The sequence below is a fragment of the Oncorhynchus tshawytscha genome, unplaced genomic scaffold, assembly GCF_018296145.1.
Source record: "Oncorhynchus tshawytscha isolate Ot180627B unplaced genomic scaffold, Otsh_v2.0 Un_scaffold_1341_pilon_pilon, whole genome shotgun sequence".
Taxonomy (NCBI): Eukaryota; Metazoa; Chordata; class Actinopteri; order Salmoniformes; family Salmonidae; genus Oncorhynchus; species Oncorhynchus tshawytscha.
In genome coordinates this window covers 986,954-1,014,751 of record NW_024609828.1, presented here as the reverse complement: position 1 = coordinate 1,014,751, position 27,798 = coordinate 986,954, and the positions used below count along the sequence as shown (strand labels likewise).

At 43.3% G+C, this 27,798-nt stretch overlaps 1 protein-coding gene across 3 annotated transcripts in view; it reads left to right on the top strand.

The window, feature by feature from the left end:
* The window catches only part of tbc1d16 (TBC1 domain family, member 16), a 28,191-nt gene extending 2,638 nt beyond the window's left edge, over positions 1–25,553 (top strand). For 2 of the 3 annotated variants that reach the window (XM_042319236.1, XM_042319237.1), the window contains exons 2-13: positions 2,791–2,996; positions 4,007–4,169; positions 4,602–4,922; positions 14,766–14,960; positions 15,310–15,457; positions 15,653–15,817; positions 16,171–16,319; positions 18,258–18,392; positions 20,416–20,602; positions 20,759–20,938; positions 21,735–21,881; positions 22,802–25,553. In XM_042319236.1, coding sequence (XP_042175170.1) covers positions 2,822–2,996; positions 4,007–4,169; positions 4,602–4,922; positions 14,766–14,960; positions 15,310–15,457; positions 15,653–15,817; positions 16,171–16,319; positions 18,258–18,392; positions 20,416–20,602; positions 20,759–20,938; positions 21,735–21,881; positions 22,802–23,086 — 2,250 coding nt within the window. In that variant the 5' untranslated portion in view covers positions 2,791–2,821 and the 3' untranslated portion in view covers positions 23,087–25,553. Of the gene's footprint in view, positions 1–1,339; positions 1,360–2,790; positions 2,997–4,006; positions 4,170–4,601; positions 4,923–14,765; positions 14,961–15,309; positions 15,458–15,652; positions 15,818–16,170; positions 16,320–18,257; positions 18,393–20,415; positions 20,603–20,758; positions 20,939–21,734; positions 21,882–22,801 lie in introns of those variants that run through there. The other variant, XM_042319238.1, reaches the window with a different exon arrangement.
* Positions 25,554–27,798: the final 2,245 nt, after the last annotated feature.

Genomic DNA, 27,798 nt, shown 5'->3' with positions numbered 1-27,798 from the left:
ATAGAGTTAATCAGAGGAGGTAAATATGGCTACCTCCCAAATGGCACTCTATTCTCTATGTAGCACAGTACTTTCTACCTCGGCACATAGGGCTCTGGACTAAAGTAGTGCACCATATAGGGGATAGGGTGCCATTTGGGTCACAGGTCATGACTCAGGGTTCTCAGGAAGAGGAAAAGGAGGGAACATTCCACACATTCAGGAGTAGTGGGGCACTGGGAATGTGTTCGATGTCATAGACTGTAGTGATAGGGAACTAGGCTACATTATCATAGGGTCGCACAGAGGAACTTACACAGTATGGACTAACACTGATATGCCAGTAGCGCTTGTGGCCAATTCCAGTCATAGCAGAAAGGTTGACTGGAGTGAACAGCAAAATGATTTTGTTTACAGTCCTAGTGTAGTCTCTTTCATCAGCCACTGTGAAAGCTATGAGTCTGGCATGAGACCAGTCCTAGTGTAGTCTCTTTCATCAGCCACTGTGAAAGCTGTGAGTCTGGCACGTGAGACTAGTCCTAGTGTAGTCTCTCATCAGCCACTGTGAAAGCTATGAGTCTGGCATGAGACTAGTCATAGTGTAGTCTCTTTCATCAGCCACTGTGAAAGCTAGTGAGTCTGGCATGAGACTAGTCCTAGTGTAGTCTCTTTCATCAGCCACTGTGAAAGCTGTGAGTCTGGCACGTGAGACTAGTCATAGTGTAGTCTCTTTCATCAGCCACTGTGAAAGCTGTGAGTCTGGCACGTGAGACTAGTCATAGTGTAGTCTCTTTCATCAGCCACTGTGAAAGCTGTGAGTCTGGCACGTGAGACTAGTCATAGTGTAGTCTCTTTCATCAGCCACTGTGAAAGCTGTGAGTCTGGCACGTGAGACTAGTCATAGTGTAGTCTCTTTCATCAGCCGCTGTGAGTCTGGCACGTGAGACTAGTCCTAGTGTAGTCTCTCATCAGCCACTGTGAAAGCTATGAGTCTGGCATGAGACCAGTCCTAGTGTAGTCTCTTTCATCAGCCACTGTGAAAGCTGTGAGTCTGGCACGTGAGACTAGTCATAGTGTAGTCTCTCATCAGCTACTGTGAAAGCTATGAGTCTGGCATGTGAGAGCAGTCATAGTGCACAGTTGTGGGACATGTTGAGAATAGCCATAGATGCTGACATCTGTTAGCTCCTAATAACAGACTAGGATTTCACATAGAATGATTGACCAGGTTTGTGTGTGTGTTTATTCAAGGTGGGGGACACACTTGCACACACACACACCTACACTAACAGAGCCAAGTGTGTGAGTCAAGATAGTTGCCGTGGCATAGGAAAACACTAACTGTGAGGTTTTGTTGCATGGCAGGGTTGTCTTGTCGGGGTAAGAACACACTAATACTATACAAACATCACAGTGTAACTTGAGTACAAATATCTGTCACTGCCTTCAGAAACTATTCACAGCCCTCGATTTATGTTGTTATAGCCTGAATTAAAAATGAATAAAATAATATTTTTCACACCCATCTACACACAATAATAATGACAATGTGAGAACATGTTTTTAGAAATGTTAGGAAATTTTAAGAGCTTTGCACACCTGGATTGTACAATATTTGCACATTATTCTTTTAAAAATTCTTCAAGCTCTGTCAAATTGGTTTGTTGATCATTTCTAGACAGCCATTTTCAATCCTTGCCATAGATTTCGAAGTAGATTTGAGTCAAAACTGTAACTAGGCCACACTGAATGTTTCAATGTCGTCTTGGTAAGCAACTCCATTGTATATTTGACCTTGTGTTAGGATATTGTCCTGCTGAAAAGGTAATTTGTCTCCCAGTGTCTGTTGGAAAGCAGACTGAACCAGGTTTTCCTCTAGGATCTTGCCTGTGCTTAGCTCTATTTGTTTCTTTTCATACAAAAAAAATCTAAATTCTCTGGTCTGATGAAACCAAGATTGAACTCTTTGGCCTGAATGTCAAGCGTCACGTCTGGAGGAAACCTGGCACCATCCCTACGGTGAAGCATGGTGGTGGCAGCATCATGCTGTGGGGATGTTTTTCAGTGGCAGGGACTGGGAGACTAGTTTGGAACGAGGGAAAGATGAACGGAGCAAAGTACACAGAGATCCTTGATGAAAACCTGCTCAGGACCTCCAACCGGGGCAAGGGTTCACCATCCAACAGGACAACGACCTTAAGCGTACAGCCAAAACCACGCATGGGAGAATCTCCCCAAATATAGGTGTCAAGCTTGTAGCGTCATACCCAAGAAGAATCGAGGCTCTAACCGCTGCCAAAGGTGCTTCAACAAAGTACTTAGTAAAGGTTCTGAATACTTATGTAAATCAAATTGTATTTGTCACATACACATGTTTAGCAGATGTTATTGCGGGTGTAGCGAAATGCTTGTGTTTCTAGCTCCAACAGTGCAGTAATATCTTAACAATTCACAACCATACGCACATCCTAAAAGTTAAATGAAGGATATATAAATGTGATATTTCAGTTTTTATTTTTAATAAATTGGCTAATATTTATAAAAACCTGTTTTTGCTTTGTCATTATGGGGTATTGTGTATAGATGAGGGGAAAAAACAATAATACATTTTAGAATAAGGCTGTAACAAAATGGAGAAAAAATCAAGGGGTCTGAATACTTTCCGAAGGCACTCTATATATGATTTGTTAATTTGAATAGGTAAATGTCATACTGTAAAACACTAGTGCCCCATGTCCTCCATTCTGACCTGATTCTGTCTCTCTCCATCCCTGTCCCCCTCTCTCACCTTTCCTCCTCCCCCCACCCCAGAGGATGGGCGCAGAGTCCTGTGTCGGTGTAGATGTCTCTCGGTCGGCTCTTGCGACGCGCCTCCTCCAAGGCCTCGGACCTCCTGACCTTTAACCCAGGGTCGGCGGGTTCGCGGAACGGCTTGGACGGGGAGATCATCTTCTCCAAGAACAATGTGTGTGTGCACCCTGCCGAGCCCCTCCCGGGCCTGCCCGAACACCACCCAGGTACAGTGTATATAGCTGTCTAAGAGTCCCCTACATAAGGGTCCTATTCATTAGGGCACACCGTAACGGATGTCTTTGCAACGGAGAAAAGCATTTCTTATCGGACAAGTTCAGGCAGTCCCTTCCTGTTTCAGTCCGTTTTCTTGCATTTGGTGCCTAGTACATACAACCCTGGGGTGTATTCAGTGAGCTGAACTATTCTGAACATCACAGAAATGTAATGAATAGCACTAACACGATTACCTATTCTACCTGACAATCATATTTGTTCTACACCATACATTTCTATCTGAATATTCTGTAACATTACATCCTCCTGAACAGGCCCCAGCTATGACTATAGCGTTCACCTATTCCTCTGCTGTTCTTCTCTTCCCAGTGTGTCCTATAGTCTCTCTCTCCACCATGTACAGATGAACTCTCACCTGAGAGATATGAGACTGTATGGTTCATTGTCTCTCACCTCTGCATTTCCTTGTTTGTTCATGAGTCAGATCTCCTTATTTCTTTTCAGGTTACTTCCTCTTTGTCTCACTTGTTTTGTGTCATACCTAGTAATGATTCCATGTACAGTATGCCACTACTTTGCCACCTCTTCCATCATGGTATGGTATGTTAGCTATGGACAGTATATTTGTGTATCAACTTATTAAGGTTATAGATGTCTAATCTATTATAGTTCTCAGGCCAAAATATTTTTCTCATGAACCAGAAGTCAGATTGACTCCAGATTTGGTATATCTATCTATCTGACTTCTGGTTCATGGGAAGAAGGTTTGTCCTGGGGAGAACTGACTTGGTTCTGGGATCATTTTCTCTTAGTGTGATCTTCTCAGGTGACTTCGGTGCTTGTGTTTTCTTGTGTGTCCTTTCTTTCTCAACCTGTCTCCAATCCTCTGATATGATTTCATCAGGGTGAGTGTGTGTTCTCGTGTGTGTGTGTTGTCTGTGTTCCTGTGTGTTTGTGGCCATGTTTCTCCATCTCTCTCATGACTCCCTTCTCTCCTCAGGGTACCTGTGTGTGCACATGGAGAAGGATGAGAGCCTGGGAACCACTCTGATCCTAACCTGGGTTCCCAACTCCCGCATCCAGAGACAGGACGAGGAGGCCCTGCGTTACATCACCCCAGAGAGCTCACCTGTCCGCAGGAACGCTCGGCGCAGGCCCCGCAGGTAGAGTGGGGGGAGGGGAACGTAATGGACTTCTGTAGCTGGTGATATTGCAATAACGGGTGTTATCGTGAAAACGGCTTGTATCGCGGTAACAGGTTTTATTGTGATAACTGCTTGTATCGCGGTAACAGGTTTGATTGTGATAACTGCTTGTATCGCAGTAACAGGTTTGATTGTGATAACTGCTTGTATCGCGGTAACAGGTTTGATTGTGATAACTGCTTGTATCGCAGTAACAGGTTTGATTGTGATAACTGCTTGTATCGCGGTAACAGGTTTGATTGTGATAACTGCTTGTATCCTGACAACTGAGCCTGAACTTTTGTAATATAGGTGAACTCTGTTTCAGGATGGTGCTTAATTTCCATCTGGTCGAATTTCATCCTCTGAAAACCCATTTTACAGTGACACTAATGTTAACCCTACCTGCAGGCCCCACTCCCGACACCCTCCCGCCCAGGAGGAAGAGGAGGACCGGGAGGAGGAGGAGAGGATTGGGAACGGAACTGGGATTGGAGGGGCCCTGGGTCTGGAGGCCAGCATAGAGCCCCCTCCTCCCCAGCAACAGCAGTCCCAGTCTGGGACGGATGAGGGGGACGAGGGGTCCTGTGAGCTGTCGGCTGACGAGGTGAGCAGGGACAGCACCATGGGCTCGGACTCAGACACCACCTTCTCCTCACCCTTCTGTCTGTCGCCCGTCAGCGAGTCCCTCTTTGAGAGCAGCGGCTCTGTGTTCCTGGACAACGAGAGCAGGTGAGCTGGGAGGGGATGGGCTTATGTGTGTGGATAATACAGACCTTGGTTCATATTGTAATTTAAATCATTTCAAATACTTTATCAGGGCTTGATTGAGTTTGCATGTTATTAAACCAATAGAAAAAGTCAGGCTAATGCAAATACCAAAAGTATTTCAAAGATTTCAGTATTTGAATGCAGGTCTGTTGTGTGCACGTATTTGTTTGTGACTTGTGTTAGACATGGATACGAATGGGGTGTTTTGGTGAAAAAAATGAAAGTTATTATCAGTTTGATTTTGTGTGAATTATCTATGCGAGTTACTTATTGATATGCAGAGCACAAATGGAGCTGTAGTTTCCATGGTACTTATAATTTATGTATGTATTGAATCCAGTCTCTGTCAGTTCAGACGCTGAATATTGGTGTCTTATCTTGCAGTGGAGACATTGAAATAGTTTAAGCATATAAGCACATGACAGAAATGCTGTTCCAATTATTTGGGTAGAGAAGCATCCAACTTGTTATATACATATTTGAAACTGACTGCCTGAATGCCAACAAGAACCTGCAACCATTTGCATAAATATCCTATGGATATTTTAGGTAACTGGAAATTTGATCATTTCCCCACCACTTTATAAAAGAGTTTTAAAAAGAGAGAGAAGCAGCGGTCGTCCGTGTTTAAAGGCTATAACCTTGAATCATGTTGAACCTACACTCCAGATGCCAGTTTCTCACCTCACAAGACAGAATTTCTCACCAGATCAAGGTAGTTGTAATAGGCCAAACCTACCACATGGTGGAGCCACAGAGAAGGGGATAAGTGTACTCTTACTGTCATTGGGGGAGGTTCACACTTCACACAGCATTTTTAAAAATTAAACCTTTATTTAACTAGGCAAGTCTGTAAATGAGAATTTGTTGTTAACTATTACTGCCTCCCAAGGCTGGATGTGTCACTCTGTAGGAGAGAATGGGCTGTTAAAGCAGACAATTACAAGGTTACAAGGTTCTTATTGGCAACATGGGCCAAAACACAGACATTGTCCTTCGCTAAATGGATTCAATTAAAGCAGCTTAGTTATCAGTTAGGAGTTAGCAGTTAGCACACACATTCAGTATGTGGTCCATGCAGGAATTCTACCAACACTCCTCTCCAACCAACTAAACCATCTGGACTAAACCACTATCATGTTGCTGTACTGACCTTATGGCCATTCTCCTTTATACATCCCTCAGAGGTCGTTTCCACACAGAGGTATTTGGCCAGAAACACAGCCCAGGATGAGGGAGTTTGAAGTGTGTGTTTGTCCATTTAACACTGTAAGTGCAGTTAGTGTGTGACTTGGCAGCTTTCTCTTGTACTGCCTCTAACCTTTTCTCTCTCTCTCTCTCTTTCACTCGTTCTCTCTCTTTTTCTTTCACTCGTTCTCTCGCTCTCTCTTTTTCTTTCTCTCTCTCTTTCTTTCACTCGTTCTCTCGCTCTCTCTTTTTTCTTTCTCTCTCTCTTTCACTCGTTCTCTCTCGCTCGCTCTCTCTTTATCCTTCACTAATGTTTCTCTAACTCAATCTCCATTTTTTTCTCCCTGTACTTCCTCTCCCCTCTTCACTCCCTCTCCCTCCCTGGGTCCGTGTGAAACTCTCTTTGATTCCTCCCTGCTCCTGGGGTTGTTGTACTGGGCTGTGTGTCAACTGGGTGGATTAGAGGAATGGAGAGTGGTCTGGTCGGGGCCTACAGGCAGCAGCCAACCCCTCTGGAACAGCACAGCTCTCAGCTTTAATTGACACTGTTAAGGGGCCTGGGACTGGAAACATGTCACTAGGAATCATGCAGAGAGAAATAATCTGTGTGCAAGAAAGTGAGTGGGAAGAGGGAGTGTAAGAAAGCGAGAGAGTACATTATGTTGTTGTGTGGGAGAGACTGTATTGTAGCTTTGTGTGTGTGTGCATGCATACATGTTCCCAATGCTATTATTGTTTCACACTTTTGAAACTCATCTATATGGTTAAGCTATTAGTGGCTCCAGTACAGCATCTACTGTATATGGCTCCAGTACAGCATCAACTGTATATGGCTCCAGTACAGCATCTACAGTGCCTTGCGAAAGTATTCGGCCCCCTTGAACTTTGCGACCTTTTGCCACATTTCAGGCTTCAAACATAAAGATATAAAACTGTATTTTTTTGTGAAGAATCAACAACAAGTGGGGTACAATCATGAAGTGGAACGACATTTATTGGATATTTCAAACTTTTTTAACTAATCAAAAACTGAAAAATTGGGCGTGCTAAATTATTCAGCCCCCTTAAGTTAATACTTTGTAGCGCCACCTTTTGCTGCAATTACAGCTGTAAGTCGCTTGGGGTATGTCTCTATCAGTTTTGCACATCGAGAGACTGAAATTTTTCCCATTCCTCCTTGCAAAACAGCTCGAGCTCAGTGAGGTTGGATGGAGAGCATTTGTGAACAGCAGTTTTCAGTTCTTTCCACAGATTCTCCATTGGATTCAGGTCTGGACTTTGACTTGGCCATTCTAACACCTGGATATGTTTATTTTTGAACCATTCCATTGTAGATTTTGCTTTATGTTTTGGATCATTGTCTTGTTGGAAGACAAATCTCCGTCCCAGTCTCAGGGCTTTTGCAGACTCCATCAGGTTTTCTTCCAGAATGGTCCTGTATTTGGCTCCATCCATCTTCCCATCAATTCTAACCATCTTCCCTGTCCCTGCTGAAGAAAAGCAGGCCCAAACCATGATGCTGCCACCACCATGTTTGACAGTGGGGATGGTGTGTTCAGGGTGATGAGCTGTGTTGCTTTTACGCCAAACATAACGTTTTGCATTGTTGCCAAAAAGTTCAATTTTGGTTTCATCTGATCAGAGCACATTCTTCCACATGTTTGGTGTGTCTCCCAGGTGGCTTGTGGCAAACTTTAAACTACACTTTTTATGGATATCTTTAAGAAATGGCTTTCTTCTTGCCACTCTTCCATAAAGGCCAGATTTGTGCAATATACGACTGAATGTTGTCCTATGGACAGAGTCTCCCACCTCAGCTGTAGATCTCTGCAGTTCATCCAGAGTGATCATGGGCCTCTTGGCTGCATCTCTGATCAGTCTTCTCCTTGTATGAGCTGAAAGTTTAGAGGGACGGCCAGGTCTTGGTAGATTTGCAATGGTCTGATACTCCTTCCATTTCAATATTATCGCTTGCACAGTGCTCCTTGGGATGTTTAAAGCTTGGGAAATCTTTTTGTATCCAAATCCGGATTTAAACTTCTTCACAACAGTATCTCGGACCTGCCTGGTGTTTTCCTTGTTCTTCATGATGCTCTCTGCGCTTTTAACGGACCTCTGAGACTATCACAGTGCAGGTGCATTTATACGGAGACTTGATTACACACAGGTGGATTGTATTTATCATCATTAGTCATTTAGGTCAACATTGGATCATTCAGAGATCCTCACTGAACTTCTGGAGAGTTTGTTGCACTGAAAGTAAAGGGGCTGAATAATTTTGCACGCCCATTTTTTCAGTTTGATTTGTTAAAGTTTGAAATATCCAATAAATGTCGTTCCACTTCATGATTATGTCCCACTTGTTGTTGATTCTTCACAAAAAAATACAGTTTTATATCTTTATGTTTGAAGCCTGAAATGTGGCAAAAGGTCGCAAAGTTCAAGGGGGCTGAATACTTTCGCAAGGCACTGTATATGGCTCCAGTACAGCATCTACAGTTGAAGTTGGAAGTTTACAAACACTTAGGTTGGAGCCATTAAAACTCGTTTTTCAACCACTCCACAAATTTCTTGTTGACGAACTATAGTTTTGGCAAGTCGGTTAGGACATCTACTTTGTTCCTGATACAAGTAATTTTTCCAACAATTATTTACAGACAGATTATTTCACTTACAATTCCAGTGGGTCAGAAGTTTACATACACTAAATTGACTGTGCCTTCAAACAGCTTGGAAATTTCCAAAAAATGTCATGGCTTTAGAAGCTTCTGATAGGCTAATTGGCATAATGTGAGTCAATTAGAGGTGTACCTGTGGATTTATTTCAAGGCCTACCTTCAAACTCAGTGCCTCTTTGCTTGACATTATGGGAAAATCAAAAGAAATCAGCCAAGACCTCAGAAAAAAATGGTAGAGCTCCACAAGTCTGGTTCATCCGTGGGAGCAATTTCCAAACGCCTGAAGGTACCACGTTCATCTGTACAAACAATAGTACGCAAGTATAAACACCTTGGGACCACGCAGCCGTCATACCGCTCAGGAAGGAGACGCGTTCTGTCTCCTTGAGATGAAAGTACTTTGGTCCCAAAAGTGCAAATCAATCCCAGAACAACAGCAAAGGACCTTGTGAAGATGCTGGAGGAAACCGGTACAAAAGTATCTATATCCACAGTAAAACAAGTCCTATATCGACATAACCTGAAAGGCCGCTCAGCAAGAAAGAAGCCACTGCTCTAAAACCACCATAAGAAAGCCAGACTACGGTTTGCAACTGAACATGGTGACAAGGATTGTACTTTTTGGAGAAATGTCCTCTGGTCTGATGAAACAAAAATAGAACACCACCATCCCAACCGTGAAGCACTGGGGTGGCAGCATCATGTTGTTGGGGTGCATTGCTGCAGGAGGGACTGATGCACTTCACAAAATAGATGTCATCATGAGAAAGGAAAATTATGTGGATATATTGAAGCAACATCTCAAGACATCAGTCAGGAAGTTAAAGCTTGGTCGCAAATGGGTCTTCCAAATGGACAATGACCCCAAGCATACTTCCAAAGTTGTGGCAAAATGGCTTAAGGACAACAAAGTCAAGGTATTGGAGTGGCCATCACAAAGCCCTGACCTCAATGCTATAGAACATTTGTGGGCAGAACTGGAAAAGCGTGTGCGAGCAAGGAGGCCTACAAACCTGACTCAGTTACACCAGCTCTGTCAGGAGGAATGGGCCAAAATTCACCCAACTTATTGTGGGAAGCTTGTGGAAGGCTACCCGAAACGTTGACCCAAGTTAAACAATTTAAAGGCAATGCTACCAAATACTAATTGAATGTATGTAAACTTCTGACCCACTGGGAATGTGATGAAAGAAATAAAAGCTGAAATAAACAAGATCCTAACTGACCTAAAACAGGGAATTTTTACTAGGATTAAATGTCAGGAATTGTGAAACTGAGTTTAAATATATTAGGCTATGTAAACTTCCATCTTCAACTGTATATGGCTCCAGTACAGTATTCTAAACCACTGAATGTAGTGTGTCTCTAGGACAAAATTGCTATTTGTTTTCTTTATCTTTAAAACTTTTAAATTCTTAATGTATCTCAAAAGTATTTTGCTGCCCTGTACAATTGTTAGAATCGTAAACATAGGTAATTAAATCATAGTGAATTTCCATGCAAATGTACAATAATATATTTACATATTTACATTTATAACAACATAAAACCTATTTTTAGCTCTCCTCCTTTCCCTGCCCTCCCCAGAGTTTTGATTAGATGTTGTGTTTATATTTTTGTTTAGTATAAAAACATGTCATGTGTTGGTCCCCTGTTTCATGAGCTGAAATATAAGATCTCAGAAATGTTCAATATGAACAAAAGCTTATTTCTCTCAAATTTTGTGCACAAATTTGCTTACATCCCTGTTAGTGAGCATTTCTCCTTTGTCAAGATAATCCATCCACCTGACAGGTGTGGCATATCAAGATGCTGATTAAATAGCATGATCATTACACAGGTGCACCTTATGCTGGGGAAATTTTATTTCTTCACAAAACACAACTCCACAGATGTTTTGAGGGAGCATGCAATTGGCATGCTGACTGCAGGAATGTCCACCAGAGCTGTTGCTAGATAATTTAATGTTTATTTCTCTACCATAAGCCGCCTCCAACATTGTTTTAGAGAATTTGGCAGAGCCCAACCGGCTTCACAATCACAGACCACATGTAACCACGCCAGCCCAGGATCTCCAAATCTGGCTTCTTCACCTGCGGGATTGTCTGAGACCAGCCACGCAGACAGCTGATGAAACTGTGGATTTGCACAACCGAAGAACTTCTGTACAACTGTCAGAAACCGTCTCAGGGAAGCTCATCTGCGTGCTGGTCGTTCTCACCAGGGGCTTGACCTGACTGCTGTTCACCAACTTCAGGGGGCAGATTCTCACCTTTGATGGCCACTGGTACGCTGGAGAAGTGTGCTCTTCATGGATTCATGCCAGTTTCAACTCTAACGGTCAAATGGCGTTGTGTGGGCGAGTGGTTTGCTGATGTCAATGTTGTGAAACCGAGTGTCTCATGGTGAGGTTATGGTATGGGCAGACATAAGCTATGAACAAACACAATTACATTTTATCGATGGAAAGTTTGAATGCACAGAGATACCATGACGAGATCCTGAGGCCCATTGTCGTGCCATTCATCTGCCGCCATCACCTCATGTTTCAGCATGATAATGCACTGCCCCATGTCGCAAGGATCTATACACAATTCCTGGAAGCTGAAAATGTTCCAGTTCCTCGATGGTCTGCATACTCACCAGACATGTCACCCATTGAGCATGTTTGGGATGCTCTGGATATACGCGTACTACAGCGTGTTCCAGTTATTGTCAATATCCATCAACTTCGCACAGCCATTGAAGAGTAGTTGGACAACATTCCACAGGCCACATTCAACAGCCTGATCAACTCTATGTATGAAGATGTGTCACTCTGCATGAAGCAAATGGTGGTCACACCAGATACTGACTGGTATACTGATCCACGCCCCTACATTTTCTTTAAGGTATCTGTGACCAACTGATGCATTTCTGTATTCCCAGTAATGTGAAATCCATGGATTAGGGCCTAATGAATTAGTTTCAATTGACTGATTTCCTCTTACGAACTGTAATTCAGTAAAATCGTTGAAATTGTTGCGTATTTGTGTATTTCATTCAGATCCCCATTAGCTGTTGAAAAAGCAGCAGCCACACAACACAGAACATGACAACATGCAGAACACTAATAGATAAGAACACAAATGTAAAGCTACATTTAAAACATCTAAAGAAAACTGTTTGTGTGTGTCTCTTCACAGTCCAAGTTGTTCCTTGAGGTGTTTCATATTTCTTGCCTGAGTTACCATGTAGTCATTTTCCCAGTCTCTGTTCTTACTTGGGGACTGTGTTTTTGAGCTGTGATAACTGGCTGAAAAGACAACTTGGTACTTTCAACACATCAATATTTCTTACAACGATCGACAGTGATTCAGTCAATCTGAGCCAGGAGTGGCTGATATGCATGTTATTGACATTGGCCCTCCATGTACATTTGAGGGCCAGACGTGTTGCTCTGTTCTGTGCCAGCTGCAGCTTTTCTAGGTATTTGTTTTGCCGCACCTGACTGGACAACTGTTTGGTTGCATGTGATGTAAAAAAAAATCAGAGCATCTCTTTATCACAGACAGACCTCTCCCCATCTTTACAACAATGCAATCAATATGCTTTGCCCTTGACAGTTTACAATCTAATAGAACACCAAGAAGTGTAGTCTCTTCTACTTGCTCAACAGCCACATTATTCATTGAGTTTAGGGACCATGGGGGTTGAGCCCCAGGCTCTGGTTCTCAGGGTGACGCCAGAGCTCTGTCCCTAGGGTAGAGCATCACGTAGGTGGGGAGCTTGTAGCTGTAGCTCCCCTGACGAGGGACATGCCATTAAAACAGCTTTTCCATCAAAACATGCTGTTGACATATACTGAGTGTACAAAACATTAAGAACACCTTCCTAAAATTGAGTTGCACCCCCCGACCACTTTTTGCCCTCAGAACAGCCTCAATTTGTCAGGGCATGGACTCTATAAGGTGTCAAGCGTTCCACAGGGATGCTGGCCCATGTTGACTCCAATGCTTCCCACAGTCGTCAAATTGGCTGGATGTCATTTGGGTGGTGGACCATTCTAGATACCCACCGGAAACTGTTGTGCATGAAAAACCCAGCACCGGTGCAGTTCTTGGCACTTAAATATTTTGTCTTGTGCATTCACCCTCTGAATGCCACACATACATAATCCACGTCTCAATTGTCTCAGAGCTTAAAAATCCTTCTTTAACCTGTCTCTTTCCATTCATCTACACTGATTGTAGTGGATTTCACAAGTGACATCAATAAGGGATCATAACTTTCACCTGGATTCAGTCTGTCATTGAAAGAGCAGGTGTTACTAATGTTTTGTCTAGTCTGTGTATAACACTGTATACATAGGCTATAGTGTAGTCGCTATAGAGAACAGCATCAGCTATTAGTGTGAACATTTAGCATTAGCTAATTGAGATCCACTGAGGTAGATGGCATTTAAAACCTCTCCGTAAGCACCCACTGTTATGTTACTGTAAGCTATCTTCACTTCATTGATTAAGTAGACGACATTTAAAACAGGTCCATGTTCAACACCTTCTGTTGATGCTGATTAGTTAACTGGAAAGCCCATAGAGACAGATAGCTTAGCAATATCTCTGACAGTTACAGTAGTTAGCATGTAGCGCAGTTTAAATATTCCTTTATTGAGGCAATGTTTTAATCAAGCAGATTTTATTCAAGCAGACCATTAAGTGTGAGACTTTTGGTTTCTGTATGTTCTCTCCGCACCTCAATGTAATACAATAGGCCTATGACGCAGACCTGGGTTCAAATACTTTGAAAAATAATTTCAAATTATTCTGCCAGGCTTGATTGAGATTTCCTGTTGCAATGGAACCGATAGACAAGTCCAAAATCTGCAACGCCCGCTCACCGGGCACTCCAGACAGGCTAAAGCAATGCTCAAAATATTTGAAAGATTTCAAATAGTTTTTGAACCCATGTCTGCTATGACTAGGTTTATATTGAGGCAGACAGAATCTCCCCACTCCTCTGTGCTGTATTGTCCCAGGACTGGGACCTTTTTCATGATTTGATACATGATCCAGAGGGCAGTGAATCTGACCAATGAAGGGATACCTTGCTGTCTTGATGGATCTCACATTATTTTCCCATATACAGGTATGTGACAACCTGAGACATGATCAATTCACAACCATTGATTTAATTTGAAACTGACCAGCTCATAGGCTGTTTGTATTTATTATGGACTTGAGAAATACTGTTCCATCGGCATACAAGGAAACAGCATTTAAATGTAAATGTTTTTCCATATCATTGACTTGTGTTTTTACTGGCCCTATTTGCAATTAATACGTCACTGTGCTTCTCAGGTCTGGCTCTCCGAGACGTGTCTTGGGGTGTGTTTTGGTTGTTAATTGTTTTATTTACCCCCTTACCCAGATGTGTGTGTGTGTGTTAACGCAGTAGAGGAACCCCCAGCTCGGGTTATAGTGCCGGGGAAACAAACAGTGGCCGTGGGGGAATGACTGGGGAAATTGGAAGGCTGTGATGTGTGTGTGTGTGTGTGTGTGTGTGTGTGTACACACAGTTTCTGTTGTATGCACTGTGTGTGTGTGATGTGCGTGGTTCCCCCCCTGCACAGTAACCGCCATGCATTCTTCTCTGTCCCATGGTCTAAGCCAGAACAATCCCAGGACATAAAACAAGGAACCACAACAGGGCAGTAAAATAGACTCCTGATATTCAACACTAGTCACAAACAGTACATAGCCCCTGTTTGCCATATCTATGCTTATGTGTTGTTAGAATTACCTCTGTGTGCAATGCAATGATTCTCCAAAATCATGGTCCTATCAGTTTCCCTTAGACGCTGATCTAAGGTCTGTTTTGCATTTAGCCAGTAATAGTTGTGGGTGTAAGTTAATCTGATCCTATAACCAACTCAACTTCTCCCCTCTCATTTTCTCAGGGAGCTGTGCGACGAGTCCATGACCCATTCGGCTAGCTCCGCCTCCAGCCTGGACAGCCACGCTCCCTCTGAGAACAACAGCCAATCGCAGGGCATGCGGTGGGAGGAACAGCAGAAGGTGCTGGCGTTGGAACAGCTGGGGGGAGTGTTCCGGGTCGACCTGGGTCACATGAGGTCGCTCCGCCTCTTCTTCAGGTCAGCCAGGGGTCATGTGGGGTCCTGTTGTCTGGATACTTTATGACCTCAGGAACTTTACTCTCATACCAACTCACCTGCATACAGTTGTGTTGTTTGGCCTGTGAGGGTGAAGGGGACGATTATCATTGTCCAACGATTACAAAAATGAAAAGTCACTTCAGAAAGTGGGCCTATATGTATGTAAAAAATGACTGTATTTGACAATCCAGGAAATGTTTCTGAAATTCTTCTCCAACTGAGTTTGCTGTATATGTTATAAGCCATGTTTTAGCAGTGCAGTAACATTGTATGTGTATTTCTTTCAGCCAGTGTTTCTGTATGTTTAAATGGTATGTTGTGATTCCAGTGATGAGGCGTGTAATAGTGGTCAGCTGGTGATCGCCAGCAGGGAGAGCCAGTATAAGGTCCTCCACTTCCACCACGCAGGTCTGGACAAGCTGGCTGAGGTCTTCCAACAGTGGAAGTGCTGCAGAGAGACGCAGCTTAAAGACCAGGTGAGGCATGTTAGCATTGTGGCTAGATATCATGTTCCTACACTGTTAGCATTGTGGCTAGATACCATGTTATTTCAGTGTTAGCATAATGGCTAGTTCCTTGATATCTCTCGCTCTCTGCCCCACACCCGTCTGTCTCGCACCCTCTCTGCCCCCCACCTATCGATCTCTCTTTCTCCTCCCTCTCTCTTCCAGGTAGTGGATGAGAAGTCATGTATGCAGTTCTCCATCCGGAGGCCCACCCTGCCGTCCGCTGAGACCCACCCGGAGGAACGTCTGTACCGCCGCCTGGACGTCACCACCTGGCTCCGACACCTCAACCACAACGGACAGGTGGAGGAGGAGTACAAGCTACGCAAGGTGAGTGTGTAGCTGGGATAAGACCTTGGAAGACTGACAGACTTGCTTACATTTGTATACGATCACTTGTCTCTCTATTATGCATGGGAATATTTGAACAGATTTCTTAACTAAAAATGACATGGAGCTGATTTCCTGGTGTTTTTAGTCTTATGTCAAACAATGGAAATGCAAAAAAAAACTTTTTTTTTTTTTAAATTCTCTCAATAAATGGGGGGCCAAATACAACCACGCACAGCACTAATTCGGCCAATGGGCCACCAGTTGGGGAACCCTGGTGTAGTTAGATAACATTGTTGAATTCTAGACTTCTACTACCCAGACTGATCATGTCCTCTCTGTCCCCCCCTCAGGCCATCTTCTTTGGGGGCATTGACCCATCCATCCGCGGGGAGGTGTGGCCCTTCTTACTGCACTACTACAGCTGTGACTCCTCCTCCCAGGAGAGAGAGGCCTGGAGACTGCAGAAACGCTCTGAGTACCACCACATCCAGCAGAGGAGGTAGGTGGCTGGGGGGTTTACTATAACTAATGGCTCTCCATCCAGGGGAGCTGCACTGCTGCTGACCATGTGCCTCTGTGTGTGTGTGTGTGGGGGGGGTTCTATTGTGTTGTTTTCGATGAAAGAAGGACATTCATAACACTGTAACATATGTGGTTAATTTATACAAAGGAATAAGGTGGCACCAAGCCATATCCTGCTAACTGTTACACACACACACACCTTGTGGTTTCACTTTGCAAATGGAGCAATCAATAGACACAATTACAGGACGTTGTTATGGGAGTGCTGGGTGTAAATTAACAGGCCTCCTGGGTAAAAACATGTAATCGCTGATCAAATCATATTCTCATATTCTACCCATATTCTATCAATATGATGACTACAGCTCGAAATGCACACACCACGCACGCACGCACAACGCACGCACGCACACACCACACACACACTAAAAGAGAGTAAAGGGTGCAACCAGTCAGTTTATTTTAACCTCCCAGCGTTACTTGTCTGTCTGTCCCTAATCCTTTTTCTTTTTCAATACATTTACATTTGACATTTGAGTCATTTAGCAGACGCTTGTCCAGAGCCACTTTCAGGAGCAATTAGAGTTAAGTGCCTTGATCCAGGGCACATTGGCAGATGTTTCACCTAGTCAGCTTGGATATTCGAACCAACGACCATTTGGTTAATGGCCGTATGCTCTTAACCACTAGGTTACCTAAGCTTCCACACAGTGTGCATGTTTGCGCAGGTGTGATGCACGAGTGCACAGAATTAATATGATAATTGTCCGGTCTTCAGCGGAATGGCGTATTAACCTTTAGATTACATCAGAAGATGTCATCCAAACCAGCCAATTAGATGCTCTCTTCCTCCTGTGATGTGATGAGGCTGATGGAAAAACACTGGACTGAGCCTCCTGGGGCCATTGGCTCATCATTAAGACCCTGGAACTACAGTCTCGGCCTTCTAAAGGTGGTGGCACCGGTAACACTCTACTTAAAGCCTGCAGATATGATGCATTATGATACAGGTATAATAACTGATTAGACTTGTCATGAACATGTACGACACCCTTATAATCATCTGTTTGTGTTCCTGACTAACGACCAGCCCCTGTTAATTAAATCAATTAGTTCTATATGGAAATATAACATTATATTATTTATATAAGTCACATTTCGAAGAATCAATTATTGCTTGTTTGATTTGATGTTCTGTGCTGTAGCCAGTACTGTTGAAGATGTTAAACATGGATGATTCTGCTGGAGAGGAGAGAGATGTCAATATATACCTGTTCTGAACAAACACTGGAGGAGGAGAGGGTTGTGGAGAGTTGATTCAGTTTGCTCATCTTTTTCTACAAAGTCTGATGTCTCTGTGGTCTTACATGTTAATGTTGAGTTACACGATTAGGGGATTCTGGTAGCAGGACCAGGTACAGCTGCTGACAGTTCTCCAGAAAGGGAAGAAGAGAGGGAGAGAGTGAGGCATGGAGGTAGAGAGGGGACAAGGGACTGGGAGAGAGAAGGGAGTGAGGGAGTAGACACCGAGGGAGAGGCAGACAAACACAGACAGTAAACAGTTACGTGAAGTTGCATCAGGCCGAGTGTTATTGTTCCTGGCGGGGCTCAATGGAAAACAAATAGTGTTAATTAAATCCCCTCTGCTCTGCTCGTTAGGGTAGGGGTCAGGTCCTCAGTGTTCAGGTTCTCAGCCAGAGAGTGATGGGAGGGGGTTAGGGTTAGATCATAGGTTGTTTAAGTGGTTTACTTTGCCCCAACATCCTCACCGTACCCTTTTCCTGACATCCTATCAAGAGTTAAATTAAAAGTACATTTTTGAAGTTGAGTAACTGCCCTTTAAGTTTGGTTGACATTAGTGCATAGCTCCAGTATTTAACCCAGTAAAACCCCTGTCTGTCCCTGCCATGCCCAGGTTGTCTATGAGTCCTGAGGAGCACAGTGACTTCTGGAGGAAGGTTCAGTTCACCGTGGATAAGGACGTGGTGAGAACAGACCGCAGCAACCACTTCTTCAGGGGAGAGAACAACCCCAATGTGGAGATCATGAGGTCAGGACAGATGGCTCTGTCTGGGTATTTCCCTCTTCTCTCCCCTACCACTTGTCTTTCCTCTCATCTCTATCCATATCCTTCCCTCTGTCACTCTTTATTCTACATTTCACTCTCTCCTCTCTTACCACTCTTTTCTCCTCCCTTTCTTCCTCACCTTTTCCATTTCTCATCTTTCCTATCCCATAGTCCAGTGCACAGGAGGTAATATTGTACATATCATATTCTGAACCCTGGGGGAAGCTAGCTAATGACTTTCATGCTTTATTGACTCCCAGTAAGTTGTTAGAGCACTAGTTCTGATGCATACTTACAGCTAATAGCTTCCTAAATGAAGGAGCTAAAGGCTTTCAAAACCAGGCTGTTAAGTGACTCATGGCTGGTTCTCGGTATTGGTAAAAGTAACTGGGTCAAGTGGAGTAGGGGTGGGGGGAGGTTAGAACTCTCATGTATTATTATGGACCAATATTGTCTCACCACTTTTCATATTTGTCTTATTCATTCGCTTACTCTGTTTTAATGCCATAGTGTTATTTAGCTTTAAGTTCCTCCGTGTCCACATCACTAAGGACTGATCATGGTCCACACACTCCAACACAGTTGTGAAGGCACAACAACACCTCTTCCCCCTCAGGAGGCTGAAAAGATTTGGCAGGGACCCTCGGATCGTTCTAAAGTTCTACAGCTGCACCATTGAGAGCATCTTGACTGGCTGCATCACCGCTTGGTTTGGCAACAGCTTGGCATCCGACCGCAAGGCTCTACAGAGGGTAGTGTGTATGGCCCAGTACATCACTGGGGCCGAGCTTCCTGCCATTAAGGACCTCTATACCAGGCGGTGTCAAAGGAAGGCCCTAAAAATGATCAGACTCCAGCCACCCTAGTCATAGACTCTCTCTGATACTGCACGGCAAGCGGTACCGATGCACCAAGTCTGGAACCAACAGGACCCTGAACAGCTTCTACCCCCAAGCCATAAGACTGCTAAATAGTTAGTCCGGGTAGCTATTGGTTAACTATTTAACTAATAGCTACCCGGACTATCTTCATTGACCCTTTTTGCCTTAACGTTTTTGACTCATCGCATACACTGCTGTGACTGTTTATTATCTATCCTGTTACCTAGTCACTTTATCCCTACCTATATGTACATATCTACCTCAATGACCTCGTACCCCTGTACATGGACTCTGTACTGGTACCTTGTGTATATAGCCACGCTATCATTACTCATTGTGTATTTATTCCTAGGTTGTTATCTTTCTATTTCCACATTTATCTCTCTGAATAGTTGGGATGAGAAGTAAGCATTTCACTGTTGGTCTACACCTGTTTACAAACATGTGAAAAATACAATTTGATTTGATCTAAATGGATTGTTTTAACGACAGTGTCTAAACATCTGTATGACCTGTTGGTTAGGGTGATGGGTTAGTATGACTTTGTATGTATAACTTTATGTATGACTTAGTATGAGGTAATATGTGTAACTTGGTATGAGGTAATATGTGTAACTTGGTATGAGGTAATATGTGTAACTTGGTATGAGGTAATATGTGTAACTTGGTATGAGGTAATATGTGTAACTTGGTATGAGGTAATATGTGTAACTTGGTATGAGGTAATATGTGTAACTTGGTATGAGGTAATATGTATGACTTGGTATGAGGTAATATGTATAACTTTATGTATGACTTAGTATGAGGTAATATGTGTAACTTGGTATGAGGTAATATGTATGACTTGGTATGAGGTAATATGTGTAACTTGGTATGAGGTAATATGTATGACTTGGTATGAGGTAATATGTATAACTTTATGTATGACTTAGTATGAGGTAATATGTGTAACTTGGTATGAGGTAATATGTATGACTTGGTATGAGGTAATATGTGTAACTTGGTATGAGGTAATATGTATGACTTAGTATGAGGTAATATGTATGAGGTAATTTGTATGACTTAGTATGAGGCGACTATGATCTCTTGATATTGTCTGTGGTGGTGTTCCTCCCTTCCTCCAGGTGTGTGCTGCTGAACTACGCAGTGTTCAACCCAGAGATGGGCTACTGCCAGGGCATGTCTGACCTGGTGGCCCCCCTGCTGACCGAGGTGCAGGATGAGAGTGACACGTTCTGGTGCTTCGTAGGCCTGATGGAGAACACCATCTTCATCAGCTCTCCCCGCGACGAGGACATGGAGAGACAACTGGTAAGGGGACAGAGGGAGAGAAAGTGTCTTTCTCTCTTTTTATTACACACACTTTTCTCTCTCGCTATCTGTGATTCTCCTGTTTTATTTTGTGTGTGTGTGAGGCATTACATTCATATCCACATTAGTGCCCTAACCATCTCTCCCCCGTTCCAGATGTACCTGAGGGAGCTGTTGCGTCTGATGCTGCCCCGGTTCCACCAACACCTGACCCAGCTGGGGGAGGACGGCCTACAGCTGCTGTTCTGTCACCGCTGGCTCCTACTCTGCTTCAAACGGGAGTTCCCCGACACAGAGGCCCTGCGTATGTGGGAGGCCTGCTGGGCACACTACCAGGTACCCAAGTTTACATCAGCATACGCACAGCAACATCATGTTGTACATGGCATTGGTGTACACAGAGCAACATTATCATGTTGTACATGGCATTGGTGTACACAGAGCAACATTATCATGTTGTACATGACATTGGTGTACACAGAGCAACATTATCATGTTGTACATGGCATTGGTGTACACAGAGCAACATTATCATGTTGTACATGGCATTGGTGTACACAGAGCAACATTATCATGTTGTACATGGCATTGGTGTACACAGAGCAACATTATCATGTTGTACATGACATTGGTGTACACAGAGCAATACAAACACACATTAGCATGCATACACCAATATCAAACACACAACATTAGCATGCATACACCAATATCAAACACACAACATTAGCATGCATACACCAATATCAAACACACAACATTAGCATGCATACACCAATATCAAACACACAACATTAGCATGCATACACCAATATCAAACACACAACATTAGCATGCATACACCAATATCAAACACACAACATTAGCATGCATACACCAATATCAAACACACAACATTAGCATGCATACACCAATATCAAACAATGTGTGTAATAATGTGTATTAGCAACTGTGTGTAACAATGTTAGGAGTTAAAGCCTGCCATAGGTATAACCATCATTCATACAACACACTAGTTATGGAGATTAGAGTTGGATGTAGACACAACCAGACACACAAACTGTACTGTAGGCAGGCTCTCCACAGTCCAGTATAAATGTACTTTGTCAATAACACGCTATCACTCCCTCAGACGGACTACTTCCATCTGTTCGCGTGTGTGGCCATCATCGTGCTGTACGGTGATGACGTGACGGAGCAGCAGTTAGCCACCGACCAGATGTTGCTCCACTTCAGTAACCTCTCCATGCACATGAATGGGGAGCTGGTGCTGCGCAAGGTAACGCTAGCAGTTAGCCTTAGCATGACGATGCGTTACTCCATCCAAGGCTGGGTCACTTTTCGTCATGCTATGCTAGGCTATACTAGCATGTTATGCAACGCTAGCATTTTACCCTCTAGTTAGCATACTATGGTGGCTGCTTAATTCTTAACTCATCCCCTCAGTGTACACTCATCGCCTGCGCCGAATGGATTTAAAAGGAATGGCATTTGTAATACAACAAAGCATAATAGTCCTTGTTGCTCCCCAGCCCTCAAGGAGTCTTGAAATCCTTGCTGTGATCCTGCCATGTTGAGGATTTCTGAATCATGGCCGGTAGTGTGTCTCTGTCTTCTCCTCGTGTTTATGGATGCCATGTTGAGGATTTCTGAATCATGGCCAGTAGTGTGTCTCTGTCTTCTCATGTTTATGGATGCCATGTTGAGGATTTCTGAATCATGGCCGGTAGTGTGTCTCTGTCTTCTCATGTTTATGGATGCCATGTTAATATGCTGCAGCAACAGCACATTTTAGCATGCAGGTGTTAGGACTGTTATAGAACCCCTATCAGGTTTGATGTGTCTGTGAACAGCTCAGCCCTATTTAGTTTAAATTAGATCACGTTAATTGATTTTGGCTGCGTTAGATCATGTTCTTCCACGTCTGAAGGAGCTATTGATTTAGTCAAATGTTATTCAAATCTCCATGATACTAAGTGTGATACTGTTAGCTGTTTTGCAAGTCTTGAGGTGTAGCTTCTTCGCTGCCTTCTATTTCCTCCTTTCTACGTGTTTTCCTCGTGTTTAACCTTTCTCTCATACACTGCCACTCCTCTCCTCCAGTCCCTTGTTCTCTCACACGCTCTCTTTCTCTCCATTCCTTGACTCTCTCTTACGTTCTCTCTCTTCCTTTTTCTCTCCCACCCTTCCTACTACCAGGCCCGTAGTCTGCTCTACCAGTTCCGTCTGTTACCCAGAATCCCGTGCAGCCTCCATGACCTGTGTAAGCTGTGCGGTCCAGGGATGTGGGACAGTCGCTACATCCCGGCCGTGGAGTGTTCTGGGGAGCACCCCGACTCCCAGAGCTGCCCCTATGGAGGCACAGCCACCCCCCAGCCCTCGGCCTCCCCGTCACCCTCCCCCTCACCCAACCCCACCCCACTCCCCGAGGGCAAGAGAGGCTCCAAGACCAGAGACATCTTCATGTTTCGGAAGCAGTCCTGAGTTGAAATAGGGGGGAGGGAGACAATGGTGCTAACTGTTGAGTAGATCAGAAGCTGCAGTACCACTTTTCTGCCACTAGGATTCCCAACATACTGTATGTGCTTCTCTCTGATACTTCTCTTCACGCTCTCCCCCTTTTCGCAATCCCCATCTTATTAAAGGGATTTTCTACCTGATCCTTTTGTCCGGTGTGACATGGAACACTGCCTTATAAGAATGTATATTTATTTGGAACATTCAGTACCACAGACACTTGGCACTATGGTTCCCATGAAGAAGCTGCTGCTCTGCTATTGGAGGAGATTGGACAATCATCACTCTGTTGGACTGTAACCTTTCAGGGTCCACACTGTGGTCTAAGGTTGCTGGACTGGATTCAACGTGACTCCAATGGTCAAATACTGACTTGAAGGGGAATTGTTGAGATTTGAACTCCATCGAAAGGTTTTCATATGCTCACAATGGAATGTTTGTGTGAATAATGGATATATTATCTCAGCATATTGCAATCAGGCTGAAGCCTATTAACACGACACACGTATAAACCTCCATCAACCAAGAGAGGCAAGCTGTCATTTCAACTGTCAGTAAGTTGAAATATTGTTACTTTTCAAATCATATATTTTTTTCTGTTCCCTTCAAAGAGGGAGTGTGTGTATCTGTGGGTTTGCGATTACAATATTTAGCAATATAGTACGATTATATCCTTGCATGAGCAACCCTTTAAGTATAAAGGGCACAACCTGTTTAGCGAATAACACAAAGCCCAAAACAGAAATATGTATATAGGAAACTGTTTCCACAACAAGTTTTCTACAAACATCCTTATCAGACTCCTGTTCAGAAACCTGCTATTTTATTCTTACATTATCAGATGACACTGCCTGTCAGGCTGAAGGAAGGTGGGATTTCATTTATCTTTGATAAGTGGGGATATAAATAAATAAGGCATCTATCAAAGCAATAGGGATTAAAAAATAAAAAGTTAGACTAGCTGTAGAGCTTAAAAAATATGCGATGATGGTTGTGGATATCCCACCATTACCAGTCAGTGTACAGTTTGGTCAGCTAGCTACATATTGAATATGAGATCATGTGTTTAAGTTTACTTTAAGTTTGTTTTTGTTAAATGTCAGATAGGGCGGTTGTGTAAAAGCTCAGTGTTTTTGTTTTTCCATATCTTGAAACACATTGACCTCCACCTTGACCTCCAAGTGAATGAACACCATCGTTGTCACTGCACTAAACAATATTATAATTCATTAGATTTGTACAGCACAGCTTCAATCAAATACAATGAAATCTCAAGGTTCTTCACCTGCACCAACCAAGTGAATTTGTCCATATGAATGTATCCACTTTGTTACTTTCTATTCTCTTGACTGTTAATTTCGTGTGTGTGTGTGTGTGTGTGTGTGTGTGTGTGTGTGTAAACAGCAGTAACCTCCCAACATCTGGTAATGAGTTGGGGAGCAGCCACCAATAGGCCTCCACTGACTGATCTCCTCAATTACACAACACATCATCACAGAGCAGGTGAAAGAAAACCAACCAAAGAGGAATGGCAGCTCTGTACCCAACCTGCTCCAAATACTATTTGAAATCATTTTAAATGGTTTATTTATGTTTGACTGAGCTTGCCTGGCTGAGTAATGGGCCAATAGATTAGTCCCAAAAGGCAGGCAGATGACACCAAAAGCATTTGAAAGATTTTAATTATTGACTTTAAATGTATTTCCCAGAGAACTATCAAGGCCTATCAAGTGACGAGTTGAGATCTGCATGTTTCCTGTAATCTGTGAGTTGTCACGGTGGCGAGGGTTCTGGGGGTGGGTGTTAGAGTGCCACTCCTGGGGGAAAAACATCTTCAAATTGCCACTAAAAGGTAACATTAGGATCTTCAAGCTGCTTCCCCTCTCTCTCCCGCTCAACATGCAGTCTCTGCAAATGACATGCATTACTGGCCCCTGCGTCCATTAGTCATCTGTGGCTGCTGCTCGCTGAAAAAGCCTGGAGATTTAGAAGATTGTACCAACCACTTTATAAAGGGCTAACCGATGGATGGTAACGTGGTTTGGAAAATAATTGGGTGGCAAGGCAGCGGGGCTTTGTGTGTGTGTGTGTGTGTGTGTGTTTATTTTTACTTGCTTATCTCGATTCTTCATCTCTTTCCATGGACTGTTTTATCTCACGTTGAAACTGTTTCTGAACGTGAGTCACTGTAACATGTCTTTGGGTTTAGTTGTATTTCAAAATGTTTGTGACCGAGTTATCACTGAATGTAGAGTTCTATAAGGTTCTATAATAATACACAGGCCACTGATGAGGGCCTACTGTGGTCCTGTAGTGTAGTCAACACATACAAGACTGGCTTTCACATGCTGCAGGGCCGTGGTGAAGGCAGAAACGTTGGTGATTTGAAATAAATGGTGTAAATGGAACTTTTATTTTTCACACACTTTTCTCTCTGCATTCTGACCTTGAACTTACGCATGAGGAAATGCATGTGCCAGCCAGCTCTTCGTTTGGGAGGAGTTCACATAAATGGTGGTCTGGCAGAGGTGTGTCTACAGATACTCTACTTGATTTCTGACCTTCCCTAATAACTTCAACACCGTTATGCTATTTTTCCATGAAGTAGGATTTGTGATTATTCCCTAAACATAAATGTGTGTAAAATCACTGTTTTTAAATCTAATGTTGGGTTCTGAAATGGAGACAATTATCCACTGATTGTACAAAACATTAGGAACATGACTCAATTTGTTGGGGCATGGACTACAAGGTGTCAAATCTTCCACAGGGATCCTGGCCCGTGTTGACTCCAATGCTTCCCACAGTTGTGTCAAGGTGTCTGGATGTTCTTTGGGTGGTGGACCATTCTCTATACACACAGGAAGTGGTTGAGTGGGAAAAACACAGCAGTGTTGCAGTTTTTGACACACTCAAACAGTTGCCCTGGCACCTACTACCATACCCTGCTCAAAGGCACTTAAATATTTGTTCTTGCCCATTCACCCTCAATGGCACACATTACACATGTCCATGTCTCAATTGTCTGGAGACTTAAACATCCTTATTTAACCTGTCTCCTCCCCTTCATCTACACTGATTGAAATTAAAATAACAAGTGACATCAATAAGGGATCATAGCTTTCACCAGGATTGGCCTGGTCAGTGTCATGGAAGAGCATGCTTTCTACACTGTGTGCATGTTTTCATGGCTATCTTTCCATATTGTGAACACATTCTCAATAGTCTACATTCTAGTCTGGTGCCGACCAAATTCAAATTAAAGGTACACGGTATTAAAGGGATTATTTTAGATGAAAGAACAGAAAAACAAATTGAACAACAACTCCCTCTTCAAATTGGTAGGCTACCCAGCGGCTGTGTATTCTGTGGTGGAATTATATTTATCGAGCGTGCGCAAGGGAGCCACACCCGCAAACCTTGTTACACACCTTCATTCGGTAAAAGCCGATGTATGGTCAATTGGACATCTGCAGAACCAGTACAGCATTTACAGCAATGGGGCCTCTGCAGAAGTCAGAGCACTCAGACTTCTTGTGCTTCAGGGAGCTGTCATAGGCATCCAATAAATAGTTCTGCACCGCACCACTCGTAGTGATTCAGGGCTAATCTCTATAGGCATCCAGCTAATTACGAGCAACTGGCTAAACGAAAAGACTAGACATTACCGCTTCTGAGATGTTGGAGTCCGTTTCCCGGTGCTTGATATAAGAGCACAGCTAATATGGCAGGAAGTTTAAAGGCTGCACTGTTTTCCCACCTGCATCTCCATCCTGAATCTTCTCACTGCCCCCCAGAAAAATTTGCCTACATTTAGGCTATTGTTTATATGTGTATTTCAGGTAAACATCGGAGTATAATGCTGGTATGGAAGTCAACCCAAATACATGTCCATGTCATCGTTACCAATCAACTGCATTACAGTTAAAAACGACTGTCTTATCACCACCCATTTCTCTATGCTAGCTATGCTAATCAGCTAATACAAAGGGGAGTTAGCACTTAGCAGTCACTTCTTCTAAACCTGAAAAGGGTTTCTTCTAAATGATCAGCCACTTCTAAATGTTATGCAGCGAAAACAATCAGATTTTAGTAGCCACATTGTGAGCCTGTTGCAATACCTCAATCATGACGGATTTGATAAATATCCACTTTGTTAGAATCAGATTTGTTGAATATGCGCCTATTCACTGTCCTATCCCAAACGGTCTGAATTTCATTAACCTCTTTACCGCGTCTATCCCCATTACATCCCCGATTTCTTTCCAGGAGTTAAAATAACTTTTGGTATCTTTTGAAATCCAAACACAAGGTATCATAAATATGTATTTTATTTGTGATCTTGTTATAATAGCCTTTGTCAAAGATTCTCCATGTGTGTTGTCAAGGAAGTGAGTTTGTATTTATACAGGATGTACCGCCCCCACCTACCGTCAACCAATCATGTCAATGTGGAGCTATGCGGAGCCCTCCACATTGTTACAACATTTAGGAGGTACGTGACAACGCAGTACGGAGCTCAATTTGGCCTCTGCAAGCTTCCGGAGGCTCCTCAATTGTGTCACGCGTCCATACGGAGCCTCCGGACCACATTCCTAGATCAACCATAAATCTTCTTTAAGTCTGAATAGCAACTACTGAGAAGTGAGTAGGAAAAGGCATACATTTCCTATGTCTGA